This window comes from Narcine bancroftii, chromosome 11 (assembly GCF_036971445.1).
Source record: "Narcine bancroftii isolate sNarBan1 chromosome 11, sNarBan1.hap1, whole genome shotgun sequence".
NCBI classification, from domain to species: domain Eukaryota; kingdom Metazoa; phylum Chordata; class Chondrichthyes; order Torpediniformes; family Narcinidae; genus Narcine; species Narcine bancroftii.
Window position 1 is genome coordinate 85,981,712 of NC_091479.1, and position 22,464 is coordinate 86,004,175.

Genomic DNA, 22,464 nt, shown 5'->3' on the forward strand with positions numbered 1-22,464 from the left:
AACACAAATTTTTTAAAAGGTATCTCGTGGTTCGACTTGCATGGAACCAGAGTGTGCAGCAGTATCTGTCACCAGTTTATACTCACCTCTGCAAATTTGGTTCCATTAAAGCCAGTGAAATTGAATGGATGAGAGGTGAGGTCAAATACACATGAGTGTGAGCTGTGATTAGCAGTGGCTAGACAATTCACCCTCCCTTGTTCAAGTTTTTTGTTTATCATTGAAACATTTTTTGCCTAGAAATTTGTCCTCAGTGTTCCATGTGATGCAAATTCTGAATTTCTCAACCATTAGCCTAGAAATTCTAATGCTGCCTTGGACACAAGTAGACAAGTGATCCGCATCTTCATTTTTACTAATAATGTTAATGAGTTCACCATACACATTGTATAATGTATATGATTATATATAATCATAGTGGTTAGTGCCACGCTGTTACAGCGCAAGCGACCCGAGTTCAAATCCGGCACTGTCTGTAAGGAGTCTGTACGATCTTCCCGTGCCTGAGTGGGTTTCCTCCAGGCATTCCGGTTTCCTTCTACCCTTCAAAAAAAAATACGGGGTTGTAAGTTAATTGGGTGGCAATTGTAATTTTATGTGCATGTGTACTAAAATTCTTGCTTGCTGCAGCTGGACAGGTGCTTCGTAAAATAAAATAGCAACAAAAACAGTTACAATTGTATTCTTAATTGAAATTAAAAAGATCATAAATACAAAAAAAATAAACATTCACAATTATCCTTGTGCAAAAAAAGAACTGTGTGGCGCCTGGAATCTGGGGTGAAGGTTGGGTTTGGTGGGGTAACAGAAAGAGAGTTCATTGCCAATCAGGACCTATTGCATGGTGAGGTGAAAGTGAAAGGTGGTGTGAGGGCACGATTGGGATTTGTGTTGTGGACTGAGATGGGATAGGGTGAAGAGTGCACTGTTGGCTGTAAATTGCGAGCACAGATTAAATTGGAGTGGGGGGGGTTCAAAGAATTGCAGACCTCAAGAGAATAATAATCAGCAGAAGAGTTGGGCTGGAGCATTTAAAGGGGATCTAGGCCTCATGGAGGCACCTGATTAGCAGACAGAGGGGATAGGCAAAACAAGGAAGATTAGTAAAGGGATGCCCAAATGAAATATAAATGCATCCATGAGTTACGGTCCCTCATTCAAGTTTTCTCCATTGTTGCATGATGTCACCTGTGTGCAGATGAGACCAAATCTGGTTTGATGAAAGGCTGAGAAAAAATTGTTTGTTGTCATATTTCCAACATTTAAAAAAAAAATATTTTCAGTGTACAGAAAAATCCCTGTTATCCAGAATTCGAGCAAATGGCAACTTCAAGCAACAGGAAAATAATTGGGTAAAAAAAAAACAATGGAAGTTTAACATTGATGTGCCTCGCCGTTAGTTCGCCACTCACGCAGTCCCAAGCATTTACCAATTCCCAGTAGGTGCCTGACACCAGGGGTTCCAGTGGATTAAGCAGAAAATAACAGCATTTTATGATTGAATTAAGAGAAGGTTAATTTTGGTAATGGCAGGTAGTACAAGTGAATAAAGCTTAATTTGACCTAAAAGTTAAGGTCTATGGAATGAGGCTTTTTGCTGAATCGAATAGACAGAAAGTGTGCGATTACTTGTCTCTATCGATTTAGCTTTTGTTTTGCACTTTGTGATTGGAAGTCTATCTTTTCCAGCAGCAGTTGGCAGCCCAGCAGATTGTCTTCCAACAGCAGCTTCTCCAAATGCAACAAATCCAGCAACAACAGCACTTGATGAACTTACAACGTCAGGGACTCATTACTATCCAGCCCGGGCAGCCGTCCCTTTCAGTCCAATCTCTGCCACAAGGTAGAAAAAAGTCATTAAAAGTTACAGGACATTTATTTTATTCCAGCAAGATCATTTGTTAAATGTACACAAAGAATAGTGTTTAACTTTTAATCATTCAGACTATTCCATGCAATGAATTTGCATCAAATTCTGAGCAGTGTTTCTTATTAAGTTGCTGTCAAGAAAGGTTCAAAACAAATATTTGTAATGTCAATTCATTCCATTCTACTATGTCAGTTCCTACAAGAAAACATTTCAGGTTATCACAAAAATCAGAATATTATTGTCCAAGTCACAATTTTTCCATTGATTGGAGATAATATATGCAACTTTCAGAAATCCTTTGATTCCCAATGATTTAATGAAGAATTTAAACTGACTACTTGTATAATTGTGTGTTAATGCAGCAAAAGATTAGCCGACGATACAAAATAGTATATTAAAAGTAAATGACAATCTATCAGAAAGAAATTGGTTCATTTTCTGATTTTGTCCTGGTTAAAGAAAATGTTGAAAGAGAAAGTAAAATCAATAAATAGAATTGGATGTACAATAATACTGAAGGCAATTCAGTTACCAAGTCAATTTCTTATGTCTGTCGAAGTGTAACATCCCACTGTACTAGCAACTCTGCAGAGGTTGTCACTGGTTCTTGCTATTGGAAAATCATTCCTAACAATCATGCATTTTCAAAATATGTAACATTTGGAGGATAGCAGTGATCCAATTGATTTGCATTACCATGACAGCGTTCAATTCTTAATTTAGTGTACATAGGATTTTGTCCATTTGATGCTCGATGGTAGAGCAGAGAAGTTTTTTTTTCATTCATGTTCACTTCTCTTAATGTGTATTGCTGTCAAATTATTGTAAAAGGAAAAATGCACAAACCTGAAAATGATGCATGGTAGATCGTGAAGGTTCTTGCTTGGAGATGCCAAAAAAGTTACATATGGACTTTGATGATCCATGACAATATATTAACTTACACTGCACACTGTCCCTAGTTTTATTTTTTAAGTTAACTTGTTTCCCATGAAGTAACCAATTTCATATGAAAGTAGGAAATTGTAGAGCCTGAATATTCCAATTTGGTCAGAATTTTGACTCCGATTCATGACCAACAATTGTGTAATTACCATATACCACTTATTCTTTGAGCAGTTGTATGCTACTGATTTGCACGTGGTGATCTGATAGCTGCTCAGCCAAATTGGGTGACGTGATTGTGTCCAACGCACTAAGTGAACAATGCACAGGAAACAAGGACTGAAGAACCCCAGCAGCACGTGCATACTTTCAAGAATGCTTAATTTGCTGCATGTTTTTTGAGGAAAGTTGGTTTTGCAAAATCTGCCAGAAAAAAAAACTGGGTGATGTATGCGCGTATACAACTAAAGCTGAAATGATTTCACCATTTCAGAGTGAAGAAACCACACCCTGCAGAGGAAACCCATGCAGGAGAATGTGTAAACTCTGCACAAATGCCGCTCAGCTTAGTGAAGATGTTTTGGGTAGCAGTGCTGCCCAAATCATGAATACAATCAAATTTCCTTACATAGACACCAAATCAAAACTAAAATCACAGACTTATTGACCAATCACAGTAATCACTAATTCCTTAGTGTCTGCCTTCTGAATATTTCTTGGTGGAAGGCTGCTTCTGTTCAGTAGTGGAGGCTGGAAATAGACTAAAGACTTTGAGCTTCACTGTCTCACCACTTGGCGAAGCCAACTGCTGACAGGGAATGAACCTGTTCAAGTGCCAGTGGTAGACACTGTGCTACAGAGAGGTATTGCCATTTTCCCAGATGTCACCTCACTGCTTCTTGTAATCTGTTAGGACAAAATTACCAGATTGCTTTGACACTGGGCTCTTTGAACACTGAGATCCCACCCAGGCCGGCAAAGGTCTCACCACAAATTACACCATAAGAAACTGAGTTTCAGAGCAGGAAGCAGAGACTTTAACCTTCAGAGGCTACATGATTATTGGAAAGCTGAAACCTAAGCTCTGCTTAAGACTAAGTTTGGAGCTGACTTCCTCATATTCCTTGACGGCCTTTGTAACTCGATGAGCATGTCCTCGTCCATGAACAGCTTCACCATGGACTTCATCTGAGTCATCTTGGTCAGAAATTGCATGTAACTTTACTATTTCTCCCACCCAACCCTACCAACTCTTTTCTGTGCTTGAAGATCTTCCCCATGAAGATTTTACCTGTAAAATGTCCATTGCTCAACAGCTGGTCCCCCTTTTAGTGGCTGAGTACATCAGCTTGACCAACAAGGTGATTGTGTATTAATTCTATTTTTGCTCAATTATTAGGGCCGGATTTGTTCAGAGTTTCTGTGATCTGAATAGTAAAAGGTACAATGCTGATGAATCTGGTGAGGGGACGGAGAGAAGTAAACTAAAGAGTACATTTTATGTATCTGTGTCTTGTAAACCAGCAGAATGAGAAGCAAAATAGGGTTTGAAAAGGAAGACTGCATACAAACATGCATTAACTTCAATGTATTGTTGGTGGTGATGGTTTCCCTATACTAGCCAGTTCCTCTGCTCCAGATGAAAGAATCTAACAGCATGGCTCTGACTACCATTAGTTTATGTGCTGCCTTTAGTAAGGTCAGCTTCAAATATATCCTTTGTATATTTGATATACTTTATTCAACTTTGTTTGGACTCCGCCATCATGTCTGTTAGAAGACTGTGGAAGAGTGAGATTTAATTTAATGGTGAGAAAATTAAGTCATCTCTGATAATCCACCCAACGATAAACAATGTTTGTCTGAAATGCAATCCTTATCGTGTAATTGCATCAGTATGTTGTATTCAGCTTCTGGAATTCATTCCAAACTGTTAGCTTGTATCGCAATTATATCTTTTCCTTAATTTCCATAATCTTCTCTCAAAGATTTCAAGCATTCACTGTCTTTGAGACAATGGATCATGTCTGTTACCATCAGTCAGCATAAGCTTAACACTTACCTGATTTATTCAATTTCAAATCTTGTCCTTATCTTCAAACCATTCAGATGTCATTCTCTATTTTTGACATTTGATGCAGCCTTCCTTTACCTCAGCTGTCCTTTGTTTTTTTTTGACTGAACATTTCTTCCCATTTGCTCAAATGTGTATCGTAGAGCTTTTACATTCAGCCCCATTCTCTGGAGTACTAAACCACCAGGTATTCTTTCTCCTTTCTACTTTAAAAGCATCTTTAAGCTTATTGAACTGAACATGTTGTCAGTTATGGCGTACCATTTCCCTGCTTATTTTTTCCCTTGTGAAGACATTGGGGCATCTTCCAACTTTAAGTGCAAATTACTGTGTTTTTTTTTCTATCTTTGCTATCAGTGGAATATATTGCATGATGAGAAAGGTGAATAAAATTAGTCAGAGTGAATTACACATCATAAACACACACAAGATCATCTCTTTTCACAAAAATTCCACAACTCTTTGGTGTTTTCCTTTAACAACTCTTATAAAATCCATTACAATGTTCTCATTTCAGCTTTAGTTGCATTTCAGAGAAGCCATGACAAATAAACGAGGATGAAAGTTTGGAATTCAACTGAGGCTGAAATATCCACTTGGACCACAGGTGCAATCCATGGTGCTCACATTTAAGCAACTGAAGCAACTGCTATGTTAACTTATACCTGCGCCATGAAGCCAAAGAATGTAGAGTAAAAAAAACTGTTAAAAAAAACCCCCTGTTACTCGGAATTCAAGCAACAGCCAAAAAAAAATTGCTGAAAACAAATAGGTAAAAAATACGAACATTTAAAATTGGTGCCCCTTGCTGTTAGTTTACCCATGCACGTGACATCAGGCAACCAGAAAATTCACTTATCCAGCATCTACCAATCCCCATAGGTGCCAGATACCAGGAGTTTTATACAATATGGCTTTATTGAAATGGTATCCTGAGAGTAGAGTGAATGACATTCATAGCATAATATATTTAAGTTAATCTTTCTTTATTATTCATAAAAATATAAACTGGTAGAGATTTGACAAATCAAAATTCATCTGTAGTCTTCATCCATTCATTGCTGAGAAGTGTCTGTGCCATTATGTTCCAGGCTTAAGCCCTGTGGAGATTCAGCAGCTCTGGAAAGAAGTGACCGGGGTGCACAACATGGAAGACGGTGTTCTGAAGCATGGCGGGCTGGATCTCTCGGCCAATAATTCTTCCTCTACTACCTCCACGACCACTTCCAAAGCATCACCACCAATAACTCATCATTCATTAATGAATGGACAGACGTCAGTCCTCACAACTAGAAGAGACAGGTAAAATCCATTTTAACAGGCCCATGTGGCAAGTAGAAGCAATACATCCAAAACTTTAGGATGACAAATTTATAATGAGTTGGTCAATTCATTACTTGAAGGCCTAAAAAATGGTCATCATGAATGCATGTGTGTGCAACTGCTTTTAAGTCTGTAATAATTGTTAGGCAAACTTTGTTCACACATCTTTCCTGCAAATTCCTTTTTTTTTAGTTTTGCTCTGGTGACACATCAGTTTTCTTTCCCTCTCTATTTTTCTTCTTAATGAAATTAACAAACTTTTCAAAACATTAATTTATTTAATTTTTGTTTTTCTTTATGCAATTAAGTTTTATTTCTTGAATTAATTCTGCATCAAGATTTTTGAAAGAACATCATCCCGTCAAAGAAAATCTGGTGGGAAAAAAAGCCTTTTTAAATTTGTTTACAATCAGACTGATGTTGTCAAGTTGGTAATTATGCCATTCCATATGGTAGCAAGAAGGAATTAATCTAGTAGTTCATATTTTAATGAATGGACATTGTTAAGAACTGACGTAGCTCAGAGTTTGAATATGATTTTGGTTTGGTGTTTATTAGTTCATTTGGGGAAGAGAATAAAGATGATCAGAATTTCTGCTTAACCTTTAGTCAATGTCTCCATTGTCTCAGAGTGGCGTGACAACATTTGAATGCAAAATTTAAATCACAGGATTTTTATCTATTATCAAATTGTGTGTAAATTCTCTGCTTCACTTTTAGTCTTTGAAGTGCAGGTTTTATTCAAAGATGCAGATACTTTTTTTTTCCATCAAAATCATGCATGTATGGTTCTGAAGTCTAAGTCTATTAGTTTCTGGTGAATTAATAAATATGATGCAGGTAATCTACACACTGAAATATGGAGGATATCTATGTTAACTGTTCAACTAATTGAAGTTATTTCCACGTGAAAATAAGTTGAAAATATTTCAGGTGATTTTTATGGATAGTTGATATGTCATCTCTTGCCATTTGGCATATTGAATGTTCAAATTTTAACCAAGGAATCTGAGTGCATTACAAAGGTTGACTCTTCTGAAACATAGAGGGGGTGCTGCTCTTTTGGAAGAGCTGCTCTTGGCAACCTAGACACCTTTAAAGTGGATGTTAAAGATCCCATTTTCTCATTCACAGCAGCTCCCTCCAAAATTTATCCTTCAAACAATACTTAAAATAGATGACCAGAGATTTATTCAATTGTAATTTGTAGTAAATTTGCATTGCAGATGTTGGCCATTGCAATTTTACATTACACTGATGGCTGTATTCTTAAACAATAAATTGTTGTTTTAAAACAATTTGAAAAGAATTGTGAAAAGTAATACAGTTAAACCCCTAGTATCTGGATTTCAAGCAACAAACAGCCTCAAGCAACTGGCAAAAATAAATTTGAGGAAAATAAATATATTATTTTAAAGAAGTAAGAAAAAATAGTATGTTAAAAAAAACGCAAGTTTAAATTTGTAAAAGTAATTATTCTCGGAAGTAACACATAAACCTTTGGTGAAGTAAAAACACAATGCTGAAGAAACTCAGCAGGTCAAACAATGTCCTTTATATAGTAAAGATAAAGATAGATAACCAATGTTTCGGGCTTGAGGCCTTCATCAAGGTACCAAAACAGAATCCATGTTCCTCAGGTCAAGAATTTTGCACAGAGCAAACAAACAAATCATTAAATATCTTTTTTTTAATCAGCTCAAGCCTATACACCAACAGCAAAGAAAGAATCCTAACTCTTCACCAGAAAATTATTTTATTGTTGTAGAAAGCCAATCATTCTTGCACAACAATCCCCATCAATGAGAAAGCGATCAAGCAGTTCCAATGGAATCTGAACTCGTGCTTCTCCTGCACAATAAACAGCGATGGAAAACTATCTCTCTGGTGCATCTCAGACGCTAATAAACTTCCAAAAAGCAAGTTTTAAACAAATTTTGTTGTTCAGAGTTGTTGGACTGTATTTTCATGCAAAGAATACAGGGAACAGAATTGAGTCGGAATTTCTACAAAGTTGCGGGTAACTTTGAAATTAGTGCTCACAACATTACAGATGTTTTACACTATTTCTGCAAGTTAATAATTAGGAGATTTTTAATGATATTAAAGTTATCTGCAATTATGAAAATTAAACATTATTTTAAATCAATATTTTAATTTATCTAATCAGTCACCTATTTTTGTCACTGCATCTTTTACAGATTGACATCTTGTTAAATACCCGTTTATGTTTTATTCAGTAAAATCACAGTGTCCATAGGAGGTAAAGATATACTACAGGCATTTCTGGGTGTTTTTACCAGAATCACAGCATCTGCAGACTTTTGTGTTTCACTACGTTTTATTAGTGCCTATATGTCCTCAGTGGTGCTGGAAAAATAACACCCATCAGTTGACTGAAACCTTCTATGAATGTTGAGTCTTCATTTAGTTAGGGATAAGAAATCTATCTAGTGATACACAACATTTGACCTGATAGTCTAGAATCAAATAATTGTGTACAACAGATATTTGATAAGCATGTCTCAATGCGCTCAAAGCTCAGTTACACCCAAAGAATACATCTGTAAGTGCAGAAAGAGTTAATGAATATTTTTCGTTTTTACAGAAGGCTGCTTAGAGCCAATCAACCATCCCCTAGTTCTGCTGTGTGCTCTCCAGTAAACTGATTTACTCCTCTGCATTGCTATGGCTGCCACTGAAACAGTGGAAGATATTTTTAATGACTGCTCTGGTGTGAGAAATCTATGTACTCTAAGAAAGTAAATTGGGGTTTCAATACAAGCTGTTGTTCTTATCTTAAAAATGCTGGAAATTCTGTACACTGTTCATCAAATATCACCTAAGACACCATCACTATAGTTTCATAAAATACAGCAATCTCATTTTCTTACACCACATATGGGGGGGGAATCTCACTTTTATAAATGGAACCAGTTCTGTGCAGCTGATGTGCGTGCACAGTAGAGGGAAATCATAGGCAATACTGCAATGAAGGTAATATTCGGAGTATTTTATTGTATAATATATTCATTGTTTATTAGTGAATGTTTAAGGTAAAGATAAGATTTTTATTTAATTTTTTTATTGCGACAATCCTAATTAACCACAAGTACAACAAAACAATGGCATGCCCAATCAAAAATGTCGATTGCTTATTAGCTGCAATTCATATTTACACAATAAATTTAAGGCCTGCTAGTTAAATGCAGGAAAATAATGATTTTCCTGCATTTTTCATCATGTAACTTTCAACTGTGAGATTATATGAAGAAATAAAATTTGATGTTCTGGCCAGTAAATGTTTTTGCATAATAAATAGTGATAATACTTGCTATTAATACATAAAAATTCAATGTGTTGTGGCTTCTTAAAATAGGCTGTATCAGGTGAATATATTGCTTATCATATTCCCTTTTATAACGAGTGAAGGTTAAAATTATTGTGTTTCTGCTGTGATGACTGTATTCAGCATTTTGATGTGGAAAATCTTACATCAGTGTCACCTGGATAAATAATCAGGCAGTGTTATGCAGTCATCCCATTTTCTTTCACTCTTTATTAACAGCCATCTTTGACTCTCTTTCTTTCCTAATTGGAACATCATACAGCCTTGGCAGTTGTACTATTCAATAGAATGATTAATTTTTCTTGACTGTTCTGAGCTCAATTGACCTGTTTTGACCCATTTGTCACTGATCGTAACCTGACAGGCGCTAGCAGCCTCCAACGATTATGGCTTTTGAGATTAATCTGACACCGTTTTATCCTGCTACAGCTCATCACATGAGGAAACTGGAACCAGTCATCCTCTCTACGGCCACGGGGTGTGCAAATGGCCTGGATGTGAAAGTATTTGTGAAGATTTTGGACAATTTTTGAAGTAAGTTTATTTCAGTCATTCACAACATTTCTTCATTTAAAGTTTGCAATTTGTCCCACATGCAAATAAAATCTAAAAACTGATATTCCAGTGGTATTGCATTACCCAATATTCAAAGTGTTTCACATATCATCTTGTTGGCTTTAACCCTTCAACTTGCTCAGAATTTGATTTTTGAAAACAAAAACTGGCATCTGATCAATTTTCCTTCTGAATTGCAGCAGAATAAATAAAAATTAATCCTACCAGCAAACTTTAATGATTGAAGTACACAGGGAAAGTGCAAATTTAAAACTGCCCACGGTTCTGAAAATGGACAGTGCAATTAAAATCAATGTACAACTACAACAGCTTGCTGACAGAGACTTCTGGATTGTTCGTTCTTGTTCTCTCTCTCAGCTCTTGGTTGTAGGCAGTTTGTATAGATGAGTAACTTCACAATTTGAGAATCCCTTGTTGTCATGGTGCAACTAACAGGGTGAATGAACTGTTCATGCTCCATCAACAATTTAGTTAATTAGCTCATTTGTAATTGCATTGCTTTGTTGCCAAGATGTTAGCAGAAGCATCAAAGAAGATGTGTTGACAATACTGTAGGCTGCAGTGTGTGGCAAAGGAGTTCAGCATCAAGAAAGAAAAACTAGAAAAGCCATTGATCCAAAAATAAGATGCAGAGATAATGGTCAACAAAAAAAAACATTGTGTTGCATCGGTACTTGATCATATTTTTACTAAGTTATACCAGATTCTGTTTGTGATAGATAAAAAATCAGGTTTCTTTCTTATTGTTGCAATATTAGCCAACATTTTAGACGTTTTGTTGAGTAAATTGTTGTTAAAATCTCCTTCAAGAGCAATGAGTAAGAATAAAGCTATTTATTTGTGGTGTATTGTTTTTACCTGTGAAGATTTTAATGATCGACATAACTTCAGTGTTTTATTAAGATATTCCAATTATTTTGTTTCAATATAAGAGTTAAAATTTGATCTAAATTTATGTTTGAGAAGAATAAAATTAATAATAGAAAATAATATTGTATAAAATGCATAATTAAATTACCATATATATCTCTAAATAGTTAAAACAGCACCATAAATAGTAAATTAAAAGGTACACTTCAAGAATCAATATACAAAATAGTGTGATGTCAGCACATTAAACATTGTTCGAAATTAGATCCATTTTTGCTTTATAGCTGTATTTACAAAAGTGTTCTTTAGAATCACTGGACCATTCTGTTTTATAATTGTAAATAGACTTCAGTGCAAAATTTCAGAAATCCTATTATAGTAAAAGTGGATGCTTTGATCCTCAGATGATGACCTGCTGCTCACAGACATGTTATAACATTAACTCAAATGCACAATATAGATTATTGACAATTACATTTTTTTTCTTGAAAACAGATTTAGATTTCTATTAAATACTTCTTAGTTAAGAGATGCACTGTTTTCCAATCCATTAACTTTATAGTGAAAAACAGAATTAAAGGCTGTAGCTTCCCAAGCATGTTATATGTAAGTCAGAATAGCAGTTAAGTCATTAAGGTGGTTGGGCCTTAGAGCATTCCTAATCTAAACGCATATCCTCATAAAAGGAAAGAAAGCTCACTACTGGTTTGCAATAGAGTTAATGCCAGTATACGGTACTACAATAAAAAAATTAATAAAGCATGCTTACTATTGGAATAAAAAACCTATCCAGGCCAATGTTGTGGATTCACCTAGTTGACTGATGGAAATTTCTATGGGAATCTTGTCTGGGTGCTGAAGTAGAACTTCTCTCAACTAAGAAGCAGTTTACAGTTTTTCTCTTAAAAGACTGTTACACAAAAGCATTTGGAAAGGGATTACAGTAGAAAACACTGCTGCTGTCTTGCTTCTGTGATAATAGAGTGGATTTTGGGTGAAGTGAAGAATAACATTTGAGGAATTGAATGGATTTTTATCTTTACAGTGCTGAAGAGGTGTGTTTGCTGGCTAGTGTATTAATGAAAGTATGATATAAACCGAATCAATCATAAAACTAAGTCGTGTTTTTGTCTTGTTTTCAATTTAATGATATAATTGGAGTCATTTGACTCAATAATGTTGTGTGTTATTGTGTGACCTTTTAACACTTTCAACTGTGTCATTATCTGCATTTTTAGATGTACTATACTTCGTACTGATTGAAAGTAAAGGAGCCAGAGCTGATTACTGCCCCCTAGTGTGACAAGACCATTTCAGGATTATAAAACTACGCCCTGGTTAAGAGTCGGAAACACTTGTGATGAGGCTCAAATTAATTCACTTTATTTGTAAAAGAGTCACATGAACAGTTAAATAATAATATGGGTGGCACGGATGGTGTAGCGGTTAGCGCAACACCTTTACAGCGCCAGTAATCAGGACGGGGCCAGGGTTCGAATCCTGTGCTTTCTGTAAGGAATTTGTATGTTCTCCCAGTGGGGGTTTCTCCGGGGGGCGTCGGTTTCATCCCACCCTTCAAAAGCGTACTCGGATGTAGGTAAATGGAGTGTAATTTGGTCAGCATGGACTCATAGGGCCGAACTAACCTGTTACAGTGCTATATGTCTAAAGTTTAAAACATTTTAAAAATAAACATTTGTGCAAGTTAAGCCCTGACAAAGATTTGTCAGTATACACTTCAGATTCAATGCATTAAGTTGTGATGATAGAAGCTAACCATTTTGCCATTACTGCGTAAAAGGTTAATGGGATCTTGACAATATTTAACAGTGCATTTTTGTTGTTAGCTGATGAGATATGCCATTAAATGGTAGAACTTGGAAAATTTGGAAGATTGATATATTTTGTCTGTAACTCATTCGAATGGTTTAAAAATATTTTGGAATGGACACTATTCTCCTTTTTGTGCTTGATTCAAATGCCTTGTATAACTTATTCCATTAGTACTGCAGTACCAGAAAAATTCAACCATTTGGACATATTTTAAAATATGTCCCAGAAAAAAAAGGTTCTATAAAGAAAGTCAATTAAGATTTTTCTGTTTCCTGCCAACATGCAATACACAGTACAAAGAAGGATACTATTTTAATCTTATGAAGATAACATTGTTAGTGTCTGAAGAAGCCTTTTATGCCAAAGATGATGTATCAGTGAGAAGACTATTGTTCAGGGATAAATGTAAAGAGAAAGAGTCCTTCCTTTGAAGATGCTGAAGTTTAGCATGACATCTTCATCAACTGGAACTGACCAGAACCTATGATTTTGAACTAGCAAAATATATAAATTAGAAATGGAATGGACACTATTCTACTTTTTGTGTGTGATTCAAATGCCTTGTATAAGTTATTCCATTAGCACTGCAGTCCCAGAAAAATTCAACCATTTGGACATATTTTAAGATGATATTATTGCAAGATCCAAAGGAAAAAAAATGTTCAGAGATATCTTGGAAATATTTATTTTTTTCAGCAGTTTTAACAGTACTTGCTGGAAACCTAAATAATTCTTTACATAGAGATATTTTCAATCTAATAGAAAAAGTGACTGGGTGTACTTTGGATCCCAAACAGCAATGCATGAAGAAATTTCCTTCAGAAATTTTGCAGCTAAAAAGATTTATTCCATAAGAATGTATTCAATGGATCTATTAATAGAATTGCTTTGTTTGCTAACTTTTGTGCATTTATCTAATTCTAAGCTAGAATGTTGCTATGCCAGGTATCCAGCTGCTTTGAATTAAAATTCATGCTATTGGAAAATATTCTACTAGTGTTTTTGAAGTTCTAGTGTACATTAGAATGCTTTAAATTAGATTTACGCAAACTGATTGGTCTTGAAGAAACCAAAAAGTATTCCTTATTTTCTTTTGAACAAATGTGTACCAGAATTAGTGAGTCAACTAATAACCTGATTTTGTTTTGTATTTTTGAAGATGCCTTCCAAGGGAATTAGTTTAACAATTTATAAAAAAATATATAGTTAATTCTCTTATGTGAATGAGGAATGCACAGAACTAAAGGTGTTAAGAAACAAAACATGATAAAATTCTAATGTGATTAACAGGATGTTGAATTAAATAGTGAAAATCATTTTATAATATATGTTAGATTATCATAGTTTCAATATGAATCAATCATAACTTCTTATAGATTCTGTATATCAAGACCAATAATCCTTTTAAAAGATAGTCATTAAAAAAAAGATTGGATTTTTTATGCTTTACTGTACAGCTTCAAAAGTGTTTTAATTAATAATGTGAATAAGTTGGTATGCTAATCATATTCAAGTTTCACACTTAAGCTTCAGGTCTAGCTGAATCAAGCATCCAGCAAAAGGCTTTCATATTCCTTTACTGAATGGTAGACAACCACATCATTTATTCCATTTTGAAAACAAAAATCAATATACCTATAAAGTGACCCATAAATTAGAGCTAGCTCATGGAATGTTTGTACAGTGCTGGCTTTTTGAAGGCACCCTTTGCATTTTTCCTTCACCTCTGTATTTGAACTAAAGTCACTGTAAGAGGCTCATTAGGGGACATTAGGGACTTCAGCTAACCAGAATTCCAGAGACTGCTTTCCTCTTATTAATGCATAGCAAAGTAGGATGCACTTAAATATTTCATAGGCATTCAGTAATTTGTGTGTAATCGCCTTGTTAGCAGACCAGTAGAAGTAGAACGGGTCTGTGAAATGGTGTTAGAGATTGCATGGGTAATTTATAGACCTTTGACATTGGAAATAGCTGTTATTGGAGACCGGAATAAAGCCGTGAAATAGAACTGGCAATAAGTAAAAAACTTAATAAAGGATTTGTAACAAGCATCTATGGGGATAACAATCCACTTGGTCGTTTTGAAGCAGCTATAATTTATGACATATGCAATATATCAAGTGCATACGATAGTATTATGGGGTATTGAAATGAAAAGGGTATTTGCAACATTAGGTCTAACTTCCTGCTAGGGATGTGATTAAATGATTAATGAAATGTCCCTTTGCATATGCATTTTGAAACAGCAATTAAGTACAGACTGAAAAAAAAATCCACCAATCCTATCATTTTTCAGCTTATCTCATTCTTGTTATATAAATCACAGAGAATTTGTGAGGGAGCGATATGTCTGACCTGAAGTGGTTACTAAAGCATGAAAGAGAGTCATCATTTCTGTATAAAATAATCATAAATAAATAGGTTAATAATTTAAATCTCCGAAAGATCTCTTGATTTATTATTGCAGAGGTTTATTTAATACCTTTTCTTTGATTGTGTCCAATTTTGCAAGAGTGATTGGCATAATTAAGTCTGAGACTAATATTTTGTGCATTGCTGGTAAACAATAGCAAGGAAAGGAGACAGCCGATGTAGCAGAAAAAATGCATGGAATATTGCGTGTTCATTGATTTGACAGAGTTTATATTTTAAATAATAAGAGGGCTGCAAGCTAGCCTATAATTACAGAAAGGAAAGTGGCAGCTTTGGCATTTCCAAATTCTATGTCATTTTAAGGGTGCTTTGTGAATTTGTCATCAATAATAATTTCGACAGAGAGGCATTGCCTCACGTAACTTTGCAAAGACCTTCCCTTTTTGCTTTCATTTAACGCAAGAAGGCTTGTATTGGAATTTAAATCTTTTGATTTCCATTGAAAATTGAACCAAGGCTCTGGCTGTGGTGTAGCATTGCCACTATTTTCAGCTTTGTTCTTTGTAGTGATGTTAACAAACGTGAGCAGATGTCATTGTTATATAGTCTAGGTTGACGGGCAATGCCGATAACTATTTTCACGCTTGCAGTGGTTGCAGAACAGTAATGGGTTAGCTAACTGCAATTTTCTACAACTGCCGTTGAAGGGTATTTTTGTTTTATTATATTTTAATTATTCATTAAGATTTGCAGATTTGGAAAATGTGAAGGCTGCATATTTTCTAAGGATGGGCCTAATTTAACAAACTGGAGTTGTTTATATTCAGTCTCTTTCTTTTGCAGGAGTTAGATTTATATGACAAATATCAACGTGTGCACCTTGAACAGGGGTGTTGGTACAGAGGAATTTGGATGTCCAATCTTTTCCTCCTCTGACATCAACAGTCCTTACCTTCAAAAGTGTTGTAATTGGAAAAGAGAAACCTGGCTGATTTTCTGCTCCTTAACCAAGGTTCAATTTTAACCTTGGCCTGAATCAGCTCACATCATACAGACCATGGATTGACCTGGGACCTTCCTAGTCTTCATGGCTCAGCTTCGTAGCACTGGGAAGCATTGTCATTTAAATACAAATACATCTTGAAAAGTGTTACAACATACGAACTCATAGTATGAGAGCTTGAGAGCACAGTGTATAAAAGCTAAGATAATGCTTCTAAACTCTATTAAGAAGAGCGGAGAAATTTCAATAACATTCTTTTTAAAGATTGCATTTTCTTCAAGCAAGTCTGTTTTCTACCTGAATGTTGGTTTAGTAGTACTCTCAGTTCTTTGCTATTTAATTCAAACATATTTACTTGTCCTTGCTGTTTCTTTTACCATGGTGATCTTTGCTGATTTATATGTATTATCTATTTTTTTTTGTTGTACAAAGGAAGGAGATTATTACTGCAGAGGAATCCTTACACATGAGATTTAAGGATTTTATTTTAAAACATTTTTTTTGCATCTGGTGCATATATCTTTTTCGCTAGATCGGCAGGCTTTATCTTTAAATGTGTAGGAATACTCAGTAAAATATTCTCATTGACAAGAAACTTTTGGGTCTGAACAGCCCTTGCTTCCTTTTACCACAGCTTTTTTATTCCCTAACTCAGTAGGCTTTACAAATTATATCTTGTTAACTTTAATTTTCCTGAAATCAGTGGTATTGTCCACCAAGTGCCCATTGTGTTTTTGTACATAATGCCCTGATATCAATCCAAATATTAAAAATGCTACAGCATTTGAAAACTTTCAAAGGTTGAAAAACTTTAATGGAGAAGCACAAAGACAAGCATTGATTATTTTTCAATTCTACCACTGATTTTTGGTTAATCTGTTCAGAAAATGATGCAAGGGCAATAAAATATCTAAATGCAGATTTGGAATATAATTTTGCTGTTCAAACTTTTGTCATTTATTTACTAACTAATTATAAGAATATGGTATTACTGAAAAGTATCGTGCACTAGTTTTGATCATTTTTAAACTGTTGGACATTCTGAATGGAATCAGGATCACTTTTCACGTGGAGGATAATGTGGGCTAATTGGAATAAATGGCGGTTTCCCTTTGGTAATTTATATAACATTGCTAAGGATTTCATGTTTCAATATTTTAAATGAAATTACCACAAATGGTAATTTAAAGGTAAAGTTGTCACTTGTGTTTTAATTAAATGCTCCATACTTGAGGCTTCATGCAAATCAATAATCTGAAAAAAAAAGTTCAGACACCTATTACAGCGGCAGCAACCCAAGTTCGAAACCGCCGCTGTCTGTAGGAGTTTGAATGTTCTCCCCCTTGTCTGTGTGGGTTTCCTCCGGTTTCTTCCTGCCCATCAATAACGCACAGGGACTGTTGGTTATTTAGTGTATTTGGGGAACTCCACCTTAAGAACCCGATAGCCCTGTAACCATGCTGTACGTATAAATTTAGAAAAAAAATTAAACTTGCTGAGACTGAGGAGTAATTATATTTCTGCAGATAATTGTTGTCTAAATTACTTCTACCCTGTTAGGATTAGATAAATTGAGGCAGCAGTTTAATTACTAAGTTTGACAATAGTAAAATAATAGTATTAAAATCAAAACAATAACTTTGTTCTGTAAACCGTATGTTCAAATATGGAAGATTAGTATTTCTTATGAACAATTGGTTGAGTTTTACCAAAATAGACCAAGAAACATTTCATGGAATGCCAACATGGAAATTCAAATGAAATGTTAAAATATGCTTTCAGTTGGAGATCATTCAAACAGGGTGTGGAAATTATTTCCTTTGACATTTTGATGACTAATGAAATGAATAAATGTGCGGAAATGAAATGTAGCAAATTTCTCTCTCTCACAAACGTATGCTTGAACTGGAGTCAAGGGTTTGTGTCTGGTGACATAGAATGTTTACACTGGAATTTTGGTTGATTTGCTGCTGGCCACTGTGTTGGGAAGCCCATTGTATGAAATTACAGAGCATATGTCTGTGATTTTCTGCCGATTAAAATTATTGGATAGCGTGGTACAGCTGTGCTCCTGTGATTTCACACAATGTCCTCTCTGTGAGTTCCCATTCCTCACTGTAGGCGTGAATTGTCTGTGCTAGTATTTCTTAAAAGTTATGGAAATGTATATCAACCCTTGTTATAATTACTGCCAGGCATAACAGTGTGAAACTCAAAGGAGGAAAAAAGATTGCAGAGCTATGAGTAAAGTGAAGGGTGACAGGGACTGATTACCTTGCTATTTTGAATTGCCTCTTCCTGCGTCATAACATTTTATGTTTTCTGATGTTGGGCTCGATGATTTGACAAAATAGGTCTGAGTGTGTGTTGGTCATTCCTTTTCTTCTTGTGATTAATATTATCCTTGTCCTTTTGAGATCTCGTTAAAGAACCAACATTTTGCCAAAATGCCCATTCAGTGTTATCGCTGATCAAATAAAAGCCGATCCACAGTCTCTTGTAATGTCATATGCTGTATCATTTGACCGTAACATTGCTTATTATCATGTCTAATAGAGTTACAAAAATAACAATTGTGCTTCACCAAACAGTCTGATGCATATTTTCCACTTACAGGCACCTTAATAATGAGCATGCATTAGATGACAGGAGTACTGCACAATGTCGGGTTCAAATGCAGGTTGTGCAACAGTTGGAAATTCAGGTAAACGGGTTGGATAGTTTTGTACACACTAAACATTTCAAATTAAATATTTCATCTCTTTCTTTTGTGCCTTTGTTCAACCTCTTGCAATTCATGTATTATTTCTCTTTCTTTGGCTTGGCTTCGCGGACGAAGATTTATGGAGGGGGTAAATGTCCACGTTGGCTGCAGGCTCGTTTGTGGCTGACAAGTCCGATGCGGGACAGGCAGACACGGTTGCAGTGGTTGCAGGGGAAAATTGGTTGGTTGGGGTTGGGTGTTTTAAAAAATACAATACAATAAAAGTCCTAAACTCCGGACTGGTTTGGGTCAGTCCAAATTTATGGATTCTCGGTAGTACTTTTAAAATTCAAATTTAAGGAGGAATAAAGAAGAGCTGAACAGGTAAATTTTGATAGTTTATTCATTGGCAAATACAGCACACTTCATTTATCAAAATGATCAGTTTTAAAGAAAAATAAAGTCAGCACAATTTTTTTTTACTACAAAAAAGACTGTGTAATGCTTGAAATTATGTTTTAAAAATGAACATTGTAAAAGAAAATACAGTATACAAATAAATTTCTTTGAGTTGAAATTACCTGTATTAAGCATGGTCACTTGCTAACACTGTACATCTGTGGCGCTTACGCCAGCACACACAAAAAAAAATGGCTAAATTTAAAAAGTTTGAGAGTCCAGATTCATAGGAGATCCAAATTACTGGCATCTGGATTTTTAGACATTTACTATAGTATAGTTCTTGAAAATTCCAGATTCAATTGTGGCATAATGTCTAGGTAAAACCAGAGATCAATATATAATAAAGGATTATTTTAAGGTAACTAGCATTCCACTCCCCACACCGTCACCATCAAGTCATTGTTAAGAAAACCTCACCTACAATCACTTCTGAACAACATTATTTAGTGGCAAAGAAGGTGTCTAGAAAACCTTCTTTCAGGACCCCAGCCAACTATGAGAAGATATCTGAGAACAATACTGGATGATCACTTTCCGTTCTCACATTTCCTTTCTTTCTGTAAAATATTTCTCTTTCAGACTGTAAACCTCTTTCAGCTGGTATCTTGATGCACCTGTATATAATCTGTACTCGGGATTAAAGGACACTTTCTTTCCAGTGAAATGGATCAAATGTATTTTTTTACCTATTGTTTGCTCGTTTCATTTAACTTAAGTAATTTGATGTGTAGATGTAGGAGAGGAGAATTTTATGTAACAGTCTAGTGTATGATTTTAAAGCACAAGGAAACTATCTTCAGTGATCCTGCATTCTGGGCAACCAATTAATATCTTTCCCTCCAGCTGACTGATAGAAACAATCTCCTGATGTTAAGTCCGTCAGTTGTAATGAGTGCAATTGTGGATCCAGACTCCATGATGGAGTTAAGTGCACCACGCTGCCAGGTCTCTGTCACTCTTTTGAATTAGATTGATGATGGCAGATTGCAAGGGCAGTAACTGGACCTCAGAGGGAGAGGATGAAGTGTGTAGATGATTCTAGCAGGTATAGAGGTCTGAGAACTCTTCACTTCTTTCCAGCTGCTGACTTCAGTCCATTCCTAACAGTGTCCACAGGACTTTATCAGGACACCAAGGGCCTACTTATTTGTGCTCTTGGTATCTTGTTACTGCTGCAACATCTATGACCTAAATTCTTCTATTGACAAAAAGATAAAGTGTTATTTGTTTTCCCATGACCTTTTAACACAAGGGAGGCTTAAACACAAAAATTTCATATGGAGTTGTTCTTTTTTTTAAAAAATAGCTGATAAAACAATCTGATCCTATTGTGAATTAGAGATTCATGCTGTCAAAATCATTTTAAAGGTATGTTGAAAGAGATTTATTTTCTGTTTGTTCAATACAGCTTTCTAAAGAACGTGAACGTCTTCAGGCAATGATGACCCACCTCCACATGAGACCCTCTGATCCAAAGCCATGTCCAAAACCTGTAAGTTTAATATACAACAATTGATTGAACAAGGATCACACCATTTAATAACTATTACCCACCATAAAAATAAACAATTGTCTTGACAGTTTCCATATAAAATGGTATGCCAATACTTAAGGATTATGTGTGGTTATGAAAAATGTTAGCAGATAGCTTTTTTGTAGAAATAAAATGGACATCCGGCGTTCAATTCTGACAAAGTAATATACTTCACTTGTGACAAATAACTGACCTGAGATGACCGTTGAAATGTTAGAACATTTTATTTTGATGGATTTACAAATACACTTCGCCAGCGAAGAGAATTTTTATTGGGCATCAATTGCACTGCCATATAGCTGTGTCATTACTGGCAAGGCTTTGAAAGGAGTTACTTAAAGGTGAAGAACTGGAATCTACAGCCTATCAAAATAGTATCTGAAGTATTTTGTTTTGAAGCAACCCTTGTATGAACTGTTGAAATTAAAGATCTTGTGATTATCCTGGTTTATAAAGGAAATAAAATTAAATCACACCGATAAGACTTTTACGCTTTTAATATGTCATATGGGATGCTAAAATCAAAATGTAAATCATGATTATTTGAACTTTAAACTTTGAAAATGCTTTGTTACTTTCAGAGATGTTTAAGTGTCACTTTAAACTCATCACTGCCACTCCCAACCCCTGCCTTAAAGAAATTCACCATCAGTTAAATACTATATGGTAGAATTGGTTTGGTGAGAAGGGACTTACATTCCATTGGAAATCTGCATTGGACATTTAGGGGGAAAACACATATACAATATTGTTGCAATTCCTGCATGGAAATGATCTGTGTTTTGCCAAACTGAATCATTCTTAACTCTTTCTCCTTGCTTTGTTCCACATAGAAAGGTTGTTCCTCACAAGTTCATGTGCATGTGAGGACCGGGACAGTGCAGAGGATAAGATTTCTCATGACCATGATCAACAGCGCCTTGTAATTGATTAACAGAGGGATGCAATGCACATAATGCAACTAGGCCATGTTTACCCCCCTCCCTCCCGCCCCCCCCCCCCCCCCCCACACACACACAATTGAAATAAAGCACATTGATTTTCTGTGTTTCTTTATCATGTAACCCAACTGAAAACTGGTAATTCCTCAATATTCAAGTGGCGGACAGCTCAGGGACTCTTAACTCGTGACCTTCTGGTTGTGAGTTTGAATACTCAGCCATAGAACTATGGAGTCACAAATTACTTGAGCGATCAATAATCCCACTTTCTAACGTTCATGAAGAATTTGGTTGCATCTTAATTAAAGTGGGGGTGGGCAATCTCATTTGAAAACAACTTGGTTTATTTTAGATGAATAAATACGCTGATCACTTCTTATTCCATATTGCATTCATCACTAACATTTAAAGATAAAATTCTTTTTGAGTAAATCCATCAGGATTTTTTATAAATAAATTATGCAATTAGTAAATTTGTAAAAAAGTCCGGCAGTGTGGTAAGATCTGCACTAATAAAAGATTTTCAGCTTATATTCTAAAATGGAACTTGAATAATGTAAACTCAAGTACTACCATTGCATAAAGCACACATGAAAGAACTACTAATTGCATTTGATGATGGGTAATTAATAGGGAATTTTTCGATGAGTAAGTTGAACTGAAA

At 35.3% G+C, this 22,464-nt stretch overlaps 1 protein-coding gene across 3 annotated transcripts in view; it reads left to right on the forward strand.

The window, feature by feature from the left end:
* foxp2 (forkhead box P2) overlaps positions 1-22,464 on the forward strand; it is a 279,829-nt gene that overhangs the window by 212,429 nt on the left and 44,936 nt on the right. For 2 of the 3 annotated variants that reach the window (XM_069903848.1, XM_069903850.1), the window contains exons 5-9: positions 1,690-1,843; positions 5,921-6,131; positions 9,931-10,035; positions 18,776-18,863; positions 20,734-20,817. In XM_069903848.1, coding sequence (XP_069759949.1) covers positions 1,690-1,843; positions 5,921-6,131; positions 9,931-10,035; positions 18,776-18,863; positions 20,734-20,817 — 642 coding nt within the window. The remainder of the gene's footprint in view (positions 1-1,689; positions 1,844-5,920; positions 6,132-9,930; positions 10,036-18,775; positions 18,864-20,733; positions 20,818-22,464) is intronic. The other variant, XM_069903849.1, reaches the window with a different exon arrangement.